General features: G+C 49.3%; 1 protein-coding gene across 1 annotated transcript; it reads left to right on the top strand.

Annotated features, from left to right (window-relative positions):
- The first annotated feature begins 6,084 nt into the window (after positions 1-6,084).
- ASPRV1 (aspartic peptidase retroviral like 1) lies at positions 6,085-14,544 on the top strand. Its single transcript, XM_054586923.1, is given in 3 exon segments — positions 6,085-6,175; positions 13,440-13,573; positions 13,576-14,544. Coding segments are annotated over 3 exon segments (1,170 nt in total). The 3' UTR covers positions 14,521-14,544.
- Positions 14,545-20,575: the final 6,031 nt, after the last annotated feature.

Genomic DNA, 20,575 nt, shown 5'->3' with positions numbered 1-20,575 from the left:
TCAGTCCTCCCTGCTGGAGGGAAGCTGATGGGTTGGGTGGAGCACAGTCAGCTGGCAGCCCCCAGCTGCAGCCGGCGGTGAGCATGGCAGGGGTGTGAGGACTTGGCCACTTCTGCCCCAAGTCTGAGGCTCTCCCTGCCCATCCTCCTGCCTGCTCTCTACCCCCTCCAGCTCCCTCTCCCTCTGTTTCACAGGTATCATGGACCCACTAAATATCTTGTACTTCTAACTCCATTTGGCATCTGCCTCCCAGAGAATCTGCACTGACACCTGCCGTCTGGCTTGTCAGTCTGAGTAGTCCCTGCCTGGGTTCCACCCTTGCATCCTGGCACATCTCTGTAAAGGCAGTTGTTCCCCCGGCCCAAGGCTAATATTTCAGCTGGGCTGTGGGTCGACTCCCTTGCTTGTCTCCACCAGGACCCATGCCCCTGGTAGCCATGATCCCAGCTCCCAGCCTCCTCCTTCACTTTGCTGCCCTGTACTTTTCCTTGCCAGCCACTCTTTCTTCACCCAGTGTCACCAGGGCCACCAGTGAACCCCAAATTTCTAAAATCCTTGGGTACTTATCAATCTTTGCTACACTTGATCTGTGCTAAGCACCCTGTCCTCCCTGAACCACTCTCCTCTCTTGTCTTCTGGGACCCCAGTCTGCTCTCTGCCTCCTTCCTCTCTCACTGTTTCTGTCTCCTTGGTGTCCCACAGGGCTTCTGTGGGACCCTCCCCTCCTCTCATTTCTACTCCCACCCTGCACGAGGGAGATGATTTCCAAATACTGACTTGCCAATGATTTCCAAAGTCCATCTCTCCACCAGGAATTTTTCCTGAAGCCTGGATTCCAACGGGTGAGGGGACTTTTCCATGGGTACCTCAAAATCAGCGCGTCCTGGGATGAACTCATGGTAACTCACAAAGCCACACCTAGCCTCAGGATTTCCACTCCAGAGAGTGCCACCATCATCCTCCAAGTCATCCAGGCCAGAACCTGGGGCTGGCCCCTCAGTGCTCCCTTCCAGGTGATCACCAGGTACTACTGATTCCCCACTATACTCGCTACTGCACTGTGTGCTCCTTTCCTCAGCACCACCACCAAAGGCGGCCCATAGCATTTCTTAACTGTGCTGCCCAATCCCATCTATCATCCCAGCCTGTTGCTTCTCATCCTGTGTTCTCCATTATGTTTCTCAAATTGAGCTATCTGAAAAGCCTGTAATTCTGGAGCTGGAAGACTTCTGTTGCTCCCATTGCCTTCACCACTGCCAGCATCACCATTTTCGGCTTTTTCCATGTGCCAATCAAAACCCTGTGGATCTGGTTTTGTCTTCCTCTTGACCCTTGAGGACTAGCCAGACTGAATCACCCATAACTGCCTCATGCCTCGGGGCTTTGCCCGTGCTCCTCTCTTCCTAGACCACTCTCCCCGTATGTCACCTGGTTAACTTCTATCCACCCATTAAAGATCAGATCAAGGGCTACAAGCCCTGGAGCCTGAGTAAGGGTGTCCCCCTTTTGCTCTTCTCTAGTACCCAGGACCACGCATTCAAAGCTTCCGCAGAGCTCTGTCTACCAGGGGACTGATCGCACTCACTCTGTTCCTTGTTAGAGTGAGGCTATCTTGAGAGCCAGGCTCATTTCTGCATCCCCAGCATCTAGCACAGACCCTGGCACATAGTTGGCACTAAACAAATAGTAATGAAGTAATGCATGAATGAGCAAATGAATGAATTCTGACTGGGATTGGGGTGCTCACAGGGTGCTAATACTTGAGGTGAGTCCAAAAGAAGGACTAAGAATTTGTGAAACAGGGATTTGAATGGAGAAGGGCATTCCAGGGTCAGGCATGCACATGGGATGGAGGTCTGGGAGAGTGGGATATAGGTTAAGTCTTTCATTCATCAAGATGGCAGCTTGGAGAGGATCAGGTTTGAGAACATGAAAATGAGTTCAGTTTTGCTTATAAGACCTGAAAACTGTCCTTTGGAAGGGGCCATCTGGTTTGGAGGGCTCTTTGAGGACCTCATTCAAAGCAGAGCTGGGGGGCAGGAGGGCAGATCTGGGTGTGCTCAGATCATACCAGCTCCTAAAAGCTGATTGTTAAATTTTTAGGAGTTTTATGATGTAGTAGTTAAACACAGCTATTATTTAAAAATTAAATTATATAAAATTACCATTACATAAATTATGTTAAAAAAAGGTAAATCCTCAAAACATCACTTTCTAAGAATTTTACAATACTTTATTATCTCTGCTTTTAAGATTATTTTCATCTAATATGTCTGTGGAAATACTATATAATGTGTTACTGTGCTTTTCTTCCCAACTCTGGATTCAGTGACATCATATTACTAGTTTGAAATTGGCCATGGTGGAAATATTTACACCATGGAAGTTGGAAAACCTCACAAATCAGGGCTTAGTTTGTTGTTTGTTGACTGTCTAGACTTAAGAAAGTTATAGAGAAAAATGTTAATAATGCACATTCAACTTAAATTATTTGCTGTGTCTTTAGTCACTACATTGTGAATGGCACAGAAAAATTGACCAAAAGTTCGTCTAGTGTCCAAAAACTATGATCTCATTCTGTGAAGAAGTTGCTTACATCATTGACAAATGAGTGAAGTTCCAACATATATCTTCATTGTGTCACTTTTTTCTTACTAGTTGGCACAAACAAAAATTTCAACCAGCATTCACATAGGAACTACACTCATTTGTCAATTACAATTATAGGTTGGTTATGGATTCAGCAGGTCACTAAAAAGCAATGAAAACATTTGTAAGCCTCAATTTGACCTATGCAACTTGCAATAAAGAGTACTGTATATTTTATTATTATTTGTAAATTGCTAAACATCCTTTATGTCAAAAAAATTTATAACACACTCATGTATGTACTATTTCCTCTGCTATGTAGGATGCCAGCCATCTTCTGAGAGTGAGAGGCAGAGAAGAAGCAAGCTGCTGAAATAGGTGAGGGGCAAAGAGAAGAGACCCATGAGGACAAGGCCAACTCTGAAAGACAGGAGATGACAATAGTACCCTAACCACAAGAGCTAGAAGGTAGGGTGTCAACGAGGTTCTGGCCCTGGGCCAAGCCCTGAGGTATGGCTTTGCTTTATTAATCTCCTGAGACAATCCTAGGAGGAAACCCAGGCTTGGAGAGGTTAAGTCCTTTATCCACAGCACCCAGCCAATTAGTGGCTGAGTCAGAATGCGAACTCAGACAGCCCAGCTCTCTTGACAAGAGCCTGCACACCAGCCCCTTTGTCCTCAGCAAATCCCCTCAGACTGTGGACATTGGAATTACTCCAGGACAGAGATTGGAAGGGCAGGTGTGGCCACATGGCAGGGACTTGAAGGCATCCAAAGGGCTGGCAAGGCCACCTCACGCCTCTGACCCCTATCTGGTACGCGCCTCCCAGCATGTTCCTGCCACCACTCCACAGTGTCTACTGAAGCTAATGTACGAATTGGGGCTTGCATTTAAAATATATTGTTGTTGTGTTATTTCCTAATAATTCTTTCTTACTGTGTTTTTAAAAAGTAAAATACATGACAGATTGGAAATTTACAAAATTGGTGCTTTCCCTTAGAACATTTGAGAAGCACCATCGAATCCACCCTCCTATCACATTGCTCCCCTGCTGGAAGCCCTGAGAGATCCCTGTGGGCTGCCGCAGAGGCTTCAAGTGGTGGGTAGGGACCAATCTGTGGGCTGGGAGTTTAATTTAGTGTGTTATTACCAGCATTAAAGAATGAAAGAAGTGGAGTGAAATAGAAAATATCAGGGTATCTTGCATGCAGTAAATATATTTTGTTTTAGCTATGTATAAATATACACTTATATATTAAATATATGGCTCAATTATATATACTAATATTAAATATATAATATATAAATATGTTATATTAAAAACTTACTTTATAGATAGGTATATCTAGCTAGTATATTATAATGCATATGTGTACTGGAATATGATGAGAAATGTCTTTCTTATGGTCACAGTAAAAAAAAAATTAATTGCCACTAGTCTACCAGATAGACAGTACTGCCAAGCTTGCCATTCAGAGCCCTACAGGAGAGAATGATTGCTGAGGAAAAGCAGGCAGTACTTCCTGGGAAAAGCGTGAAATGCGGTGGGCTTGGAGGATGTCAGGTTATGAATGAGCAGAGGAAATGACATGAGCTAAGAGGCAGAAAGACGACAACTTTCATCCCCAGATTGTTCTGGTGCTCCAACTCAGAATGGGTCTGGACCTAGTCTCTGGGAGCTTGCAGGTGGCATGAGGATTGCAGTCCCTGTGATGGCAGTTTAGAGGCAAAATCAAGGGAACCTTCCTGGAGTTGGTGACACCTTAGCTAACATCTGAGGGAAGAGTTGGATTTTGCCATAAGAACAGGGATGTGGGGACGGCTTACCTGGCCAAGTGAGTGGCTTGTGAAAAGGTGAAAAAAAGCCCATCATGTTTCCTTTTTGGAGAAATATGCACCATTTAGCGTAGGTAGACCATGAACTAGGGAGGAGGCCTCAGGTGCCATCTTGAGAGCCAGGATTTTATTTTGGAATAAGTAGCCATGGAGAAATGTTGACCAGAAGAATGGCATGGATAGACATATCTCAGGACTCTGGCTGCCTTAGGAGAGTGGATTAATGGGGAGGGGACAGGAGGCCTGGAGAGCGGCAATGAGGTTGCAATAGTTAGGCCTGAACCAGGACAGTGGGGATGCAGAGTCAGGGTGGGAGGAGAGAGGCTGGGTAGGAGGAGCCAGTAGTCTGTGGCTGTCCACTGCTCATTGGGTGGGGCAGTGAGAGGAGGGAGGTCAGGGTGAGCCCAGTGGTGCTGACTGGGGAACTGGCTGTATGGTGGTGCCTTTTGCCCAGATGAAGAACGTGGGAGGCAGAGTGGGTCTGGGGAGCAGACAATGCTTTCGATGTTGAAAGTGGCACTTGTAGGTAGATGTGGCAGTGCACAGCTGGAGCAGAGAGAGGAGCGAGGTTAGGCCAGGGAGAGTATACAATGAGAGAAAGGGCCGTGAAGGGAAACCTATGAGAGACTGAGGGGAGTGGCCTTTTTTGTTTTTTTTTTTTAAGATTTTATTCATTTTTAGAGAGGGAAAGGGAAGGAAAAAGAGAGGGAGAGAAACATCAATATATGGTTGCCTTTCACACACCCCACATTGGAGACCTGGCCTGCGACCCAGGCATGTGCCCTAGACTGGGAATCAGACTGGTGACCCTTTGGTTCGCAGGCTGGCACACCAGCCAGGGCAGTGTTTTTGTTTTTTTTTTAATTACAGTTTATATTCAATATTATTTTGTATTATTCAATAGTTTCAGGTATACAACATAGTGGCTAGACAACCATATACTTTACAAAGTGATCCCCCCAATATTTCCAGGACCCACCTGACACCATATGTAGTTATTACAATATTACTGACTATATTCCCAGTGCTGTACTTTACATCCCTGTAACTATCAATTTATAATTCTTAATTTCTTCACAAGATCTAGAAACTTGTATCACAGGAGCCAAGGGGGCGGAAAAGTCCTAGGAGGAAAAGCAGTAAGGCAAATGCTTCAGAAAATCAAATTCTTGAAGGGGCCATGGGATGTGGCTGTTGAGAGGCCCCAGATGCCCTTGGAGAGGGTGCAGTGGAGGGTGGTGTGGCAGAAACCAGGGGCTTTGGGAGTGAGTGGAGATGACAAACCAGGCAGAGAGGAAGCAGGGCTGCATCTAGATATAGTGTCTTTGTGCGTGTTAGAAAGGGACACCCGTTTCTCCAGGCATATCAAACCCTCACCCCAGCCCTTGGGCTTGGTGAAAGGCCAATGGACTTCAGTGCCCACATGTCCCACAGCGGGTATCTGCATGCTGTGGCCCTGCAAATGTAGAGCAGCCCTTCTAGAAAACTGACCAAGGGGGATGCTGGACCATGCAGCAGGTTTAATTTTTAAGCTGTAAGAGATTGGTGCATACTAACTCAGATGAGAGAGGGGAACCCATGGAGAAAAAGAGAATGCAGGACAGGGAGGCCTGCAATGAGAAGCCGGTGGGAGCCCAGGCAGGAGGGAGCATGCTGCCATGGGTGTTGGTAGGCGGGCAGGGGCTGAAGGGGAGCAGGGCTGTGTGCCCTCCTGGATCCTCGGGCCTGGTGTGCAGGCTGCTGCTGCAGGTGAGTTCACTGAGAATCTCTGTGATGGAGCAAGGGACATGGAGACAATGCTGAGACAGTCTGGCCTGGATTACCAGCAGCTCTGGTGCCCTAGAGTAGTGACATGCAGACTGCTTGGGCAGCAGGCCTACATCTGGGCAGGCCAGGCCAGTGAGGGTCTCAGCACAGAATTTTTGTTTCCTTATTATTTTACTTCTTTTTGTGGAAAATTTTCAAACACACCCAAAATTTGTGGGAAATGCAAATGAACATTTCTCTTATACCTATCATTTAGCTTCAATGATTATTACTATTGTGAATGTTATTTAATGCCCCCCTTAAGTACCTTTTTAAAAAATTCAAAAAAATTTTTTAACGGACTTTATTTTGTAAATCAGCTTTAGGTTCTGAGCAAAATTGAGAGGAAGATACACAGATTTCCCGTATACTCCAGGTTTAAAACTTTTTTATTTGGAAATAACTTCGAGCTTACAGAAAATTGCAGGAATAAATTTATTTTTAAATGATGTTTTTCTTATTGAAGAATATATTCTCAGAATGTATATAGAAGAAAATTGAGAGCATTCATGATTCTACCATACTGTCATTGGTTTGGTGTATCTGCTTCCAGTTTTTTATTGGACTGTTTTATCCCTCCAGAGCCCTCCTGTCTAATAGGTCTGCACAAGCGGCTCGGGCCCATGGCTTTCACCCCCGAACTCCTCCTCAGAGAGTCTGCTCAGTGAGCAACAATTGATCCAAGTTTGTGGTTTTTGGGTGCCCTCTTTCCCTGGTTTCAGGGCTAATGCAGGTTTTCACTTTAGCATTTTTTTCATTATTGTTTTTCTTGGGTAATATTGGCTGACTTCTGGTAGGACGAGTTGCCCAGTGCTCCTTGGGCCACCATCTTGCCCACGTCCCACACTCATTTCTCTGTGTCTGAGTGTCTCCCCCGCTCAGCTGAGTGCCCTGTGAGGGTAGGGCTCAGGGCTGACTCACCACTCAATGTGAGGCAGAGTTGGCCTTAAGAAATATGTATGGTATTGAACCAACCCACTTAGTTGGCATTGTTCATCGCTGTGTATACTGCAGACTTTTGGAGTGCCTTCTGCTAATTTACAGCCATCAGCATGGTGTCTGGCACACAGTAGGTGCTCAATAAAGATGTATTACTGCTACTACCAATAACCTGGAGATTTCCATGCATGGTAGCTCTTTTTTCCTTCTGCCTTTTCCTGCCTCCCCCTACTTCTCTTGGTTGGTAAGGGAGAGAGACCACTTTGACATGCCAGACAGAAAAGTGCCCACTTTGTCTACCATTTCTGTAAGTTAGGAACAAAGCTAAGTTGCCAGTGGATTCAAAAGAAGCAGTTCCCTGTGTGAGGCTATTTTATATGTTTGCATTGCTCGCAATATGAGTTGTCATTAGTGGCAATTAAAACTATTTCAGGATCAGTTCAAAGCTGCCTTTGAGGTATTTTAAGTTGGACAAAAGTCCTCCATGTGTCTAGCTCTGAGCCAAGTTCTCCGGTGTCATTAGAAGCCCACTTGTGTTTAGAGAATACCCAGTCTGTATATTTTGATTGCCTGAACATTTTATAAATTTCAGGAGTGTTTGTCAGAAGCGGGTTAATGTCTCCAGAGCTGTTTGGACTATCTTACAAGTCCCACTTCCAACCTTAATTAAGCGGAGGGGACCACAGGATGGGAGAGGAAGAGGGGGCTCTGTAGAGGGTCTTCCCTTAGAACCAGAGGAAGAACCCATGGGCATCTGTGGCCCTGTCGGAGGGTGGCAGAAACCAGAGCAGAAACGGATGAGGGCTTGGTCTAGGGTGGGGGCGTCAGGAATTGGGAAGAAGGCAGGAACCTGTTTGCAGGGCTGGGCTGTGAGGAGAGGAGTGGGGAGGCTTTTAGAACACCTTAGGTAATCTTCAGATTTGACTGAAAGATAAAAACTGGGAAAGAACTTGTTTAGGCATATGGGACTGCTAGGGAGTTAGTCAGCAACTTGTTCTGACCAACTCTTGGCTGGCCCTGGCCCTGGCCCTGGCCCTGATTCTGGGCCTAGAGGGCTGGAATGGCACGGAGGCCTGGGATCACTGTTCCCTAAACACTTCTAGGATCCTCTGGTGCCGTGATGGGCACCTAACATCTCACTGTCTGCTGACAGAGGATTTCAGCTGGGGGGGCTGATCAGGGCGGCTGGGTAGGAGTCTGAACTGGGTGGTAAAGGAGAGTAGAGAGCGGCTCAAATGGGAGGAAGAGCTCCTGGAACAGTGGAGAACTGGGGAAGGGCCCGCCAGCAGGACTGGCCTGTGTCAGTAAGGGCTGTGACGGGGACCAAGAAGGGGGACCAGTTAAGGTAGAGGTGACTTGTCCAAGTGCCTTTGTTGTGACTGATGTGACCGCTGGGTTGTTTCTGCTCAGCACTGGGTTGAACAGCAGTGCTGGCTGTCCGAGGGTTTGTGCTTGGGGAATAAGGAACCTGCCGTTGCTTTGGGTTTCCCTACATGCCTTGCTTTGGTTAGAGCCCACCCAGACTCCACTGGGCTCTGATCTGCATCCTTAAGATTTTTGTTCAGAATTTACCTCTTTGCTCCTCTTTTCAGCTTAAGGACCTGATGCCATAACCCACTGAAGTAGAATGCTGGAAGCAGCTGTGGCCCTTGCTCCAAGGAGCTGTGCCATCAACCCTACACCTGCCTGCCACTCACATCCACCCTGGGCCTGGGGCCTGGGGCCAGGCTGGGGTGGCAGTTGTGCAGGCACGTGGGACCTTGCTTGTGGCATGGAGTGCCCAGAGGTGGCAGGGCATCATGCCCTTGGTCCCACGACATTGTGGGGGGCGGTAGGCGGGGGGGGGGGTGCAGAAGGCAGGATGACCCACTTTCAAAGTGGCTTGGCTGTGACTGGGGCTTCTTCAAGTGGTCGGCCTGCGCATACACGTTGGTCTTAAATGCTTCAAAACTAGGCAGTTAAACATCTGTATCCTGTTTTCATTGGCTTGTAAGCTATGGTGATGGGGACCTGCCTAATCTTCTGAGCCAGCAAGTGTGCCCAGAGGCTAATAAATAACAGGTGTCTCCAGTAAATAAGACTTTAATACTCAATGTAAATGTGTGTGCAAATAAATATATAAAATGAAATGTGGGAGCTAAATTCTATATGCGAGTCATACAATTTCTTAGCTGTTTTGAACTGTGAACTGTAGTGTGACTGTGTGTATGGTGTGTGTATAGTGTTTGGGAAGTGTGTTTTTGTAGACAGTATATATGTGTGGCATGTGGCAATGTGTGTGTCTGTGTGAATATGTTTGTGTTGTATGCGTATGTCTGTGTGAAGGCATGTCCCCTCAAGTTGGAGACAAAACCAGCTACACGATTTACAGGACCTGGTACAAAATGAGTGTCGGGCCCGTTAGTCAGAATTTTTGGGAATTTCAAGTCAGCAACAGCAGAGCATTAAACCAAGCTTGGGCCTTTCTGAGTGAGAGCCCCAAGTGACTTCAAGGTCAAATGCCCATGAAGCCGATCCTGGTTAAAGAAAGTGTACCTCCTGTCTCCCCTCAACCGTCCTTTGCTGTCTTAAAAAGTCTTGAATCCCTCTTTGCTCTCTCCCCATCCAGCCACAGGATGACCTTGACCTTGAGAGTGTGGGGAGCTGTGAGCCTGGAGAGGAGGAGCTGCAGCAGCTGACCTGTGCATTTTGGGGCTTGTCTTCGCCTTTCCTGACCTTCCCTCAATGCCGGCACCCAAATCCATAAGGTGTCTCTGGGCTCTTGGTTCAAAACAATCTCCTGAGACTGCCCAGGTCCCCTCCCAGCTTACCCTGTATAATGGGACCCTGCCCTCCACCCCCTGGACTTGAAGGCTCAGGCTCCTCTCCAGCGCCTCGTACCTCCTGTGCTCCCAGAAATTGTCAGCCAGCAGAAACAGTAAAGGGAAGGAGGCCCAGGGTCTCCAGTTGTGTCCTCACTGCCCACCAGGTGCTTTGATTCTTGGGCCGTAATGGGCCCCAGCCTGTAGGGAAGACGTGGCAAAGAGGAGCTGGGAGGCTGGGGCTGCATTGGGCCAGTAGAGTTCACAGCCCTGAAATCTCAGTGAGGGGGTGTGAAGCGTGGGGCCTCCCTCATTTCTTCCTGTTTACTGTCCTGATTTTCCTCCTCTCAGGTCAAGTGCCGTGTGCTTGCTTCACAATCCACTCAGGAGATGCTAATGGGTAATAATGAGGGTGTTCCCACTCAAATACCTATACTTGTCAATAATTAGCCACAATTTCCAAGGTTCTGGGAGGAGACACCTGGTCTGCCCCAGCTGGTTTAGCTCATCGGTGTACCAATAGCATAGCAACTCCTAGATCCCTGAGTGGTTTTGGGCTGTTCCACGTGTGGGCATCTCCCAAGGGTTAAGGGAACTAGAGAACTTCCTTCACCATGTTCCTGATCCTTGCCAGAGACTGATCCCTAAACGCAACCCCTTCCAGCTCTCCTAGAAACCACCAGACCCCTATGTGCTTCTGTTTTAGGGATCCCAGATGGGGCTGTGTGAACAGCTCACCTGGAGGACCTCCCTGAGGAGGGCCACCTGCCTCAAGCCAAGGGACCCAGATGTGTAAAGGTGGCGGGGAGTGTGGGGCAAGCTAGGCTAGAGGAGGGGACTGGGAACAAGTAGTCAGGCAGGAGTGGAGATTGCTATAGATTTGTTAGCCACTGGCCATGGGGCTGTCTGCCAGAGAGAGAGACACGGACAGGCAGGCAGGCCGGCAGGCAGACAGGGAGAGGGAGAGGGAAACAAATTCCCCATGCAGGGGTGGGATGATAAATTGGATTTCCAGAGGGGAGAAAGATCTTGATTTGAATTTGCCAATTCCCACAAAGCTAATAGTTGGTTTACTAACTGGCTCACAAAGTTCTTGAATGTGCAACAATTAGGTCTTTCTCACTGCTCATTAGATCACTGACTCCATCAGAGGCCATCAACAGCCCAAGCCCCCAGACCCTGGCCATACACCTCCCTCAGCCCAGCACCCCCATTTCCCTGATTTTATTTACAAAATGCCCTTCCTCATGCATTGGACAGCTAGGGCCCTGAAGGAACCATCCAGCCATCCAAGCTCTTTTTGCTTCAGACCCTGGAGTGGGGTGGGCTGGCCATGACATTCACTGAAGTTATGGATAGGAAATGACTTTACCAAAGCAAACACCAAATCCAGTCAAGAGAAGTGCCATGACCCAAGTTCCAATGACTGCCTACTTCCAGTCCAGAGCAAAGGAGAGACCTCACTTCAGTGTCCACCTCAGTGGTTTGAAGAGCCACAGTTTGGGGCATCTAGCAGTCCTAATTCGCCAGCTGACAAGCCACCCTGCCTCTTCTGTCCCTTTGTCCCATGCCGGCCTCTTCCCTCATTCTCACTTCCAGGAGTCCAGGTGTGTGGGGAGGTGACAGATACCAGAGAGCCAGGAGGCCACTAGGTCAGGTCCCTGGGCCACAGAACAACATCCATCCCAGGAGCTGGGAGTCCATCCACAGAAGTCCACCTTCAGAAGGGGTTTCCGGGTCTTGCGGGGTGGTGGGGACATTTCTCTGGGTGCAGGTTATTTTCACTATGTGATCTCAGAGACACACCTACTCTTGACACCTTCCAGTGACTTCATTTCCCCCTCTTCTGGGCTCCTGGAATGGCACAGTGGCCCCACCTTAGCCTGGCAGCTGTGAGAAGAGGTGTTGACCCAGCTGCCTCTCTGCTGGCTCACTGTGTCAGGTGGAAAGGGTTGAGACAGTAGCAGGGACTGAGGGTCTTTTGGCATGGCAGGAACCTTGGGATTGCCCAGAGGCGGGATTTCGGTCAGGGTCCCCAGGGATTCGGCCAGGTACTAGGTGATAAGTGGTACAGGGAGCCAGTGAGGAACAGGCGATGGGCCAGGAAAAACAGTCCAGAGCCACAGTTACGCCACTGGTTCTTGCTCCTCTCCTGTCTTAATCTCTCTTGTTTGGTGAGAGCTTTCAGCCAGGCCTGGAGCCCAGCAAAGAGCACCTGCTGATTCCAGAGTAAGTTTCTATGGAGGTTGGAGGCAGTCAAACATGGCTGACATGTGTGAGCTTCATAGCTTGGTTCATCACAGGAGACAGACTGGGGAACAAATCACACAGCACAATGCAACAAACACTCAGCTGGGAGCAGGCACACATGCAAGGGGCAGGGAAGATGGTTCCATGGTGGGGGTGTCATTTGAGTGGGGTCATAAGAGTGGTCCCCCACCAAAAGCCCCAATCTCCCCACACAGGCCCAAGTCAGGCTCCAGCCCTAGGACTCACAGATCCACCTTCTGGGCATCTGTGGGGTGGCCCAGGGTGACCCTGCATCCCCCAGCAGGAGGTCAACCTCCTTTAACCAAAGCCTTCCAGAATCTCACCTCTCGCTTCACCAACACAGCAGACATTTCCCCCGCTCAGACCAAATGAGATGAAATTCCCTGCCTGCTCTTTTTCTAAATGATCAGGAAGGTGTATGTGTGTGTAGAGGGGTGGCTGCAGTCCTCAGGAATGGGTTCTTGGGAGGGTCCTGGAAGGTGAGAGGGGCCATCAGGAGGAGATAATACATATTGGGTGCCCAGAGCTGGAGCTGGATCTGGATCTTGACTTGCGGCTGCCAGCACTGACTCCCAGAGGTCAAGATCTGCACCCGCCTCCGCCAGGGACTTAATGAGGGCACAAGGGCTGAGGCCTCCTGGAAAAGGGCTGACACTGAATTAAGTGTAATCAATGAGGGAAAACTACTGTAGCAATTGAGTTCACAGAAAGTGGTTGTGTGTGTGTGTGTGTGTGTGCGCGCGCGCGCGCTGCCAGTAATAACCATTTCTGTACATCTTGATTCTGGGACCCTTCTCTATGTCCCTTTCTGGGGAACCTTACAGGATTTCACGCTTGGTTCAGAAGGTATGAAAAGCACTCACCCCATGCCTCACACAGTAGGAGCGCAGTATGTGTAAGCTCCTTTCCTTTAACCACTCAGAGTGGTCTCTTGGGGCTGAGGGCAAAGGGCTTCCCCAGTCTAGAGATTGATGGGCCTCTAGTCCTTGCCTCCTGCTTCCTTCTCCAGCTGATGACAAACACCTGGATGTCATAACGTCATCTGTGTTCTCGTGTTATTCTGGGGCACAGTCTGGGAGGGTACCCTTGTAGCCCCCCTCTAACTGAGGCTGGACTTTCTTGCCATGTGGGCTGGCCTGTGCCAGTCTCATGGATGCATGCAGAAGGGTGAGGCACTGATCCTGCTCGTTGGGCAGGATGCTGGCAAGAGGGCAGGACGAGCAGGGGCGGAGCTTCCAGAACAAAGAATGGGGAGCCCTGGGGGCCCAGGCTGGGCATCAAAAAGGCTCTGCAGAGGGAACAGGCCACAGCAGTTGCCTCTGCGCCCAGCAGTCCGTCAGGCAACCCTCTCCTGATCCCTTCTGCTTGCCCCAGGCTGGGAGCCTAAACGATACTCTGTTTAGAGAGCCCTTGTTCTCCAGCGTGATTGCGCCGGTGCTGCTCTGTGGTTTTCTCTACTTGGCGTGGGCTGCTGCCACGGTTCCAGAGGAGATCAGAGGGATGGCCGGGAGCGGAGCCAGGAGCCAGGAGGGCCGTCGGGAGCGTGCCTTCATCCCAGAGCCTTTTGATGGAGCCAGTGTAGCCCCCCACCTCTGGCTGCACCGCTTTGAGGTCATCAGTGACCTCAACCATTGGGACCAAGCCACCCAGCTAAGGTTCCTAAAAGAGTCCCTCAGGGGAGATGCCCGGAAGGCTTATGATGGGCTCAGTCCCAAGGACCAGGGAAACTATAGCGTGGTGAAAGAGATCCTGCTGAAGACCTTTGGGGGGCCCGGAGCTGCCCACAGCCACCTGCCCAAGGAGATCCTCTTTGCCAACAGCATGGGTAAGGGCTACTACCTCAAGGGAAAAATTGGCAAAGTGCCTGTGAGGTTCCTGGTGGACTCCGGGGCCCAGGTGTCCGTGGTCCACCCGAGCCTGTGGGAGGAGGTCACTGATGGTGACTTGGACACTCTTCGGCCCTTTGAGAATGTGGTAAAAGTGGCCAATGGGGCAGAAATGAAGATCCTGGGTGTCTGGGATACCGCGGTGTCGCTGGGCAAAATGAAGCTCAAGGCACAGTTCCTAGTGGCTAACGCCAGTGCTGAGGAAGCCATCATTGGCACCGACGTGCTCCAGGACCACAACGCCGTCCTGGACTTTGAGCATCGCACCTGCACCCTGAAAGGGAAGAAGTTCCGCCTTCTGCCTGTTGGAGGGTCCCTGGAAGATGAGTTTGACCTGGAGCTCATAGAGGAGGAACCCTCGGAGGAGGGACGGCAGCAGCTCTCCTGTTAAAAAGCCCCCATTTCCTTGCCCCCAAACACTAGTGGAAGACCCACCATGGTGGAGGGGAAGGGCAGATCCCAGGGGATCACTGGGCTTGGCCAAGCCAAACCAACTCTTTTCCTCCTCCCCCTCCTCCTTCCTCCCGTGCCGCCCCCCTCCCCCCTCCCCCCCCGCCCCAGAAGGGGCCTTAGTCTGCCCTTGGTCGGGGAGGCCTCATTTGGAAATGCATGGGTGGGGGAGAGCAGGCTGGCTGTCTCAGAGGGGGAGAGGGTCCTCATGCTCGCCAGGCTGCAATTGGTAGTAAAGATTCAAAGGCAGGAAGAACGGTCCACGAAGGCTAGAAATGATTGTCTTTGAGAGGAGTGGGGGATGGCTTAGATCCCCTGAGACATGGCGAATCACCTTCAGGTCTGAACCGGCTGGGCTGGCTGCTGGCTGCAGGGTCCTCACAGCTGTCACTGGTGAGGGTCACAGCTGCTTGGGAATTCTTCCCTGCTGGGTCTTCCCACCTGCACAATGTATATTTCCTTCTGTCATTTGCTTTGAAACCCATGGAGCCTTGTGCCAATAATTCATTACTTCCAAAGCCAATAAAGATTGACTCATGGAAAACCACGTAATGTGTTGATTGGGGATGAATGCGATGGATGTGAGAGGGTGAGGAAAACAGGGTGTAAATGTCAAAGAGAAGGAAGATTCCAGTATTTGCTGAGAGCCTGTCCTGGATATGGGAGAATATATAGACAGTGACTCTGTATCTTGGATTTTATAATAGCCTCAATCTCAAGTATTTTGACTTATTTCCTCCATAATTCCTGCGATTGTTTCTAATTGAGTCATAATTCCTCCAATGATTTCAAATTGTAATATTATAGCATCTAAATTGCCCCCTTTTACTTCAAAAGTGACCCTAAAGTTTTTTGTGAAATGTCTTGACTGGGGGATTGGAAAATTATGGTTCTTGTAAACAGATGAGAAAGTATCTGCCTGACAAGTAGGTTCTGACAGCCACCTGGGAACCAGGGCTCAGAGGCAGAATGCAAGGTCAGGGGACAAGTGCTGACCTGCACGGGCCTGCCCAAGGGAGTTCTGGGGGAAGAGGATGCAGCAACAGCAGGGGGGCTCTGGTGCTGGGAGGACACAGCTTTTTCCTGGAGGGACTTGGAATGAGCCTGAAACTGGAGAGGTGGGATGGTGGGGGACATTTCCAGATCTGGGAATGGGGTGTCCATTTCTTTTAGGGTCTATCTCATAATCTGCCTCTCTCTTTGGAACTGAGCAGGCCAGGAATCTGGAAACCCACAACCGAAAGGGAGACTGAGGGTACAGAGCTCTGAGAGCTTTCGACAGGAGGTGGGTGGGCCACCTTCCCCTCACGAGAGTTCACTGTGCCTCGCCTGGAGGTTTCCACCTGGACGTGCTAGAGGGCGAGACAAGCAGCCTGCCTGGAGAGGCGAGCGTGGACTTCTTCATCCGTGCCGCGTCGCTGCTCCTCCCTCGAATTCTAGCTGTCATTCTGGAAACAGAGGCACCTGCTCAGCCACTGAACCAGGCCCTGGGCAGCCAAACATCCTCACAGGAATTAGCTTGTCAGCCCAAGGGAACACGGGGTGGCAGGCGGAGCCTAATCAGGAGGAAGTCTTTTCCCAGGAAAGTGAGGCCTGGAGAGGGGGTGAGCCGAGATGATGGCCTTGGCGTGGAGATGGAACCAGAGAAGGAGGTAGGAGAACCAGGGAAGGAAGTGACCTGTCCCTCTTCTCAAATTTGGTTTTCAACTTCTAACAAAAGCTGCTTCTCTCCTAGGCCAGACCCTCCCCTGAGAGGACAACCCAGGTGGCACCTCCCTGTGACCTATTTCCTCTCCGTCCCTCAGCTCCTAGCCACATGCTGGGCTGAGGTAGGGAGGATGCAGGGTGGGTGGGGAAGCAGGCAGGGCACCGGCACGAGGAATTGGGTGCCAGGCCAGATTTCTAGGGCAGCACCCAAGTTGTCTCCTTGCCCTTCCCCATGCACGGCAGGCCGGTGAACAAGAACAGGTGACCTGTGTCCCAGCTGCAGAAACATTTCCTCCCTGTTCTGAGGGAGAAGAGTCTGTCTGAGCCGCCAGGCTCTTTCTCCTAGAGGAAAGTGAGCACCCACGCTGGGCCTCAAGAGAGGGAGAGGCTCCCATGGAGGAAGGAACTAAGTGATGGTTCTTACCTGGAACACTTAAGTGTCACCCCTGAATGAGTGAGACTTAAGACAGGTGGTGTGTGTATGTGCATGCGCGTGCTAGTTACTAGTGCAAATGTGTGAAGGTGGAACCTGGGCTGCAGGATGGTGGGGATGGTGACCGCCACTCTCCAAGAGCAGAGTATCAAGGGGGAGTCCTGGAGAGCAGCCAGGGAGTGAGGCAGCCACATGGCAGAGGGCTTGATTTGCGTGGTGGAGGACCAGAAAGGTTTATCTGGCTTATAGGTGTAGGCTGGAGTAAAGCAGCAGCAAAGAATCCAGCTTGAAAGCCAGGGCAGTAGTCAGACTCAGGGTCTGAGTTTGAGATAATGGAAAGGAGGAGACAGAGGCAGGCAGCAATATAAAAGTCTAACCTGGCTGCACATTAGCATCGCCTGGGAAGAGCAAATAAAGCTGGTTCCTCAGGTGGCCCTAATGAGCAGTCAGGTTCTAGAAGCTCTGGTCTAAACCCCAGCTGTATCTACCCCATTGCAACCCACAGGGTGGTCCCTGGACCAGCAGAAAGGCAGCATGGACATCAGCTGAAAGCTGGTTAGAAACACAGCGTCCCATCCTTACCCAGACCTGCACCTGCATTGAACCAGATCTCCAGGTGATTCACATGCACATGAAAGTTTGAAAAGCCCTGGCCTAGAACATTCTGATCCCTCTAGTTTCAGAGCAACTCATGGCCCCCACAGGACCCCTCTTCTCTGATAATGACCACCACACACTGAATGACGACTAATCCCCAGACAGTGTGAGGTAATTTCTCATGCATTTATCAAGCAAACATTTATTTTTAGACTTTTGTTTAGAAGTAATTTCAAACTTGTGGAAAAGTTGCAAGAGTAGTACAAAGAATTTCCACGTACATTTTACCTAGTTTCCCTCAATAGTAACATTTTACCAATTAATTTTATCATTCAGTCTCACTCTCTGTATTTATATGTATGTGAACTGTGTGAAAATTGCAAATACGATATACATTTACTCCTCAACACTTCAGTGTTTATTTCCTCAAAACTAATGAATCCTCTTACGTAATCACAATACAGTGATCAAAATCAGGAAATTAACATTAGTATAATACTGTTACTGTATAATCCGCAGAGCTTATTTTATTTTTCCAATTATCCCATCAATGACCTTTGTAGCTAAAGAAAGGGGTTGTTTTCTGGTCCAGGATCCAATCCAGCCACATAGGGCATTTGGTGGTTATGTCTCTTTGGTCTCCTTTAATCTGAACAAATCCTCAGTCTGTCTTTGTGTTTCATGACCTTAACAGTTATGAAGAGATCTGGCCACTTCTTTCGTAGAACATGAATCTGCATTTGGGTGACTGGTGTGTTTCCACGATCAGAGTCAGGCCGTGCATTTTTGGCGGGATACCCTGAAGGGACGTGCCCATCTCAGTGCGTCCTGTCAGGAGGCACAGGATGCCTCTCTATTCTATTACTGCTGATTGAGCTTTAATAAATTGGTCAGAATGGTGTCTGCCAGGTTTCTCCACTGTAAACTATTTTTTCCTGTATGATTAATGGGTGTCTTCTGGGTTGATACCATGAGAAGTGTAGTGTATGTTACATATACAATATATAAATAGCCTGTTTCTCATCAGACTGTCACCCACTAGATCCCTGGATGGCCCTTGCCTGCGATGCTGATCTTTTAGTTCTACCCTCCACACTTATTAGCTGGCACTCAATTCTAGAGAAAAGCTTTCCCTTCCTGTTTCTTTCTTTCTTATTTATTTATATCATTGTAGACTCACAGACTCTTATTTTATTCCATCAGTTATACCCTGTTACTACCATTGTTTATTTTGATGCTCAAATTGTTTTAGATTTGGCCTCAGGAATGTCTTCGAACTGGCTCCCCTCTTCTTGGGACATGTCCTTATCATAAGCTGAGCCCTTTCTTATTTCCTGTCACAAGATGTTCCAGGTTCATCTTGTATCTTCCTTACACCAGCTCTGGTTCTATTTGCTAGAATCTGGTATGCAGAACCCAGGGTCTGGGTGTTAGGTGTGCTCACTGCTACTGGGGTGTCAGGGCTTCTAGGTCCTCTCAGTAGCCAGTGCTAAGACTAAAACATTTAACACCTCTGTACCTATCTCTATATCACCCTCTATAGTAAAATTTTGAGTTCATACTGATACCTCCAATTCCAACCCAGCACAACAGATTTTATTCTAATCTTCCCCTTTTCCATATTTGTAACTTCCTTCCCAACAATGAGAAACCCAGATCCAGGTTACTTATTTGTTCGATTCTAGAATACCCAGAAAGTAGTTTGAGAATTGCTAACCCATATGCCCATGAAAAACACAACCTAGAAGCAACCAGTTAGTAATCACCTACTCAGCACTAGGTGTGGGTGGTCTTTGGCAGCAGGTAAGATAGATTATGACATCAGACTGCAGTCATCTAAAGAAGAGCGAAGGCTCGCAGGTGTGCAAGGCTCTAAGAGTCAGTCTGCAGGTACCACTTTATCTTGAGAACACAATGTTCCTGTCAGGAGGCCAGCTGGAGTCAGGGACCAAAGGCCACAAGTTGTCCAGTGGCAACACTGAGGGAGTAGCCAGCCTCCAGGCCCTAGAGAGGTGACCTGGCCTGTCTACCTGGTCCTCAGCCACTGAGAACACATTGAGACAGCGGTCAGCTGATGCCACCACGCATTCCAGTCCCATTAGTCACTGGCCTATCTAGTTGCCAAGCAATCTAGGGTAATAAATGCAGCTTCCCTGGCAGTGTGGCATGGAAGGCAAATTCTGATCGGGCTACTCTGACCATCAACTCTCCCCAGCGGTTCCATTCCTCATTGTGAGTTCATAAATTGGTTTTCAAGATCTGGCTGCTCAGATTTCATGGGCCAGTCTTCCCCAAGCCTGGACTGGGGAGAATTCTTCAAGGTGGGCATTGCCTCTTGGGCTTGCCTGGGGCCAGCCTTGTCCTGCTCTGCCTCTCTGAGGTCCTATTAGAGCATCTTCCTGCCTGGGAAGTGTGTGAGGTGGGCCCTGACCTCTAGGGATTTACAGCCTGAAGAGGGAGATGGCCAGGGCTCACGCTGTGTCTCCTCCCATCTGTGCAGGGGCACATGGGGGGTCCCATTGAGGGGGTCAAAAAGAGCTCCATGGAGGAGATTTTTAACCTGAGTCTTAAAAGACAAGTGGCCATTTTCTAAGAAGACATGGGGGAGAGGGAGGAGAGTTAGGAAAGGGAGGAGGAAGGACCAGTGGGTCTGGCGTAGGCTGACCGGTAACTTGGGACGGGGGGAGAGGGCCACGTGTGGAGGACTCTGGGTGACTTCTGAGGAAACTCCAGAAGGCCAGGGATAGCCAATGTTGCATTTCTTCAGCTCTAAGATGCACTCAATTAAAAAGTGCATTATAAACTTAATAATATTTTTGGAGGAAAAAAACCCCTGTAATATAAATGTATATACCAATGGTACGCGCTAATTTAAATTGTAGCAGTAAAAGGTGTGTGGGAGTGGTGGTGGTGGGATATGGGTCTTACAGTGGAGAAAACACTTGACTTCAGCTCAGGTACCAAGTCAGGTCCATGCAGCTTGCCTGGTGGGTAGTGCTGTAAAGGATTCTGGGACTGTGTTCATACATAGCCAGAGAGATGCTGCGATTGATTCGTGATGTCTGCCCTGGGAGCGAGCACAGAGAATGTGCCCCTGCCTCCTCTGCTGTGGGTAATCGGGGCTTCCACCCCGAGCCGATGCGGGTGCCATGGAAGGGTTGTACACAGGGAAGTGAAGTTGATGTCTGCATGTGTAATGCCTCAGCCTCAGTTCACAATCTCACCGAGGTGTGAGGAATGTCACTTTAAAATGATTTTC

This window comes from Pteronotus mesoamericanus, unplaced genomic scaffold (assembly GCF_021234165.1).
Source record: "Pteronotus mesoamericanus isolate MK-2021 breed Mesoamerican mustached bat unplaced genomic scaffold, CSHL_Meso_final contig_98, whole genome shotgun sequence".
In the NCBI taxonomy this organism is placed as follows: Eukaryota; Metazoa; Chordata; class Mammalia; order Chiroptera; family Mormoopidae; genus Pteronotus; species Pteronotus mesoamericanus.
Note: the sequence above shows the minus strand (reverse complement) of the source record. Positions and strands in the feature narration are given on the sequence as shown.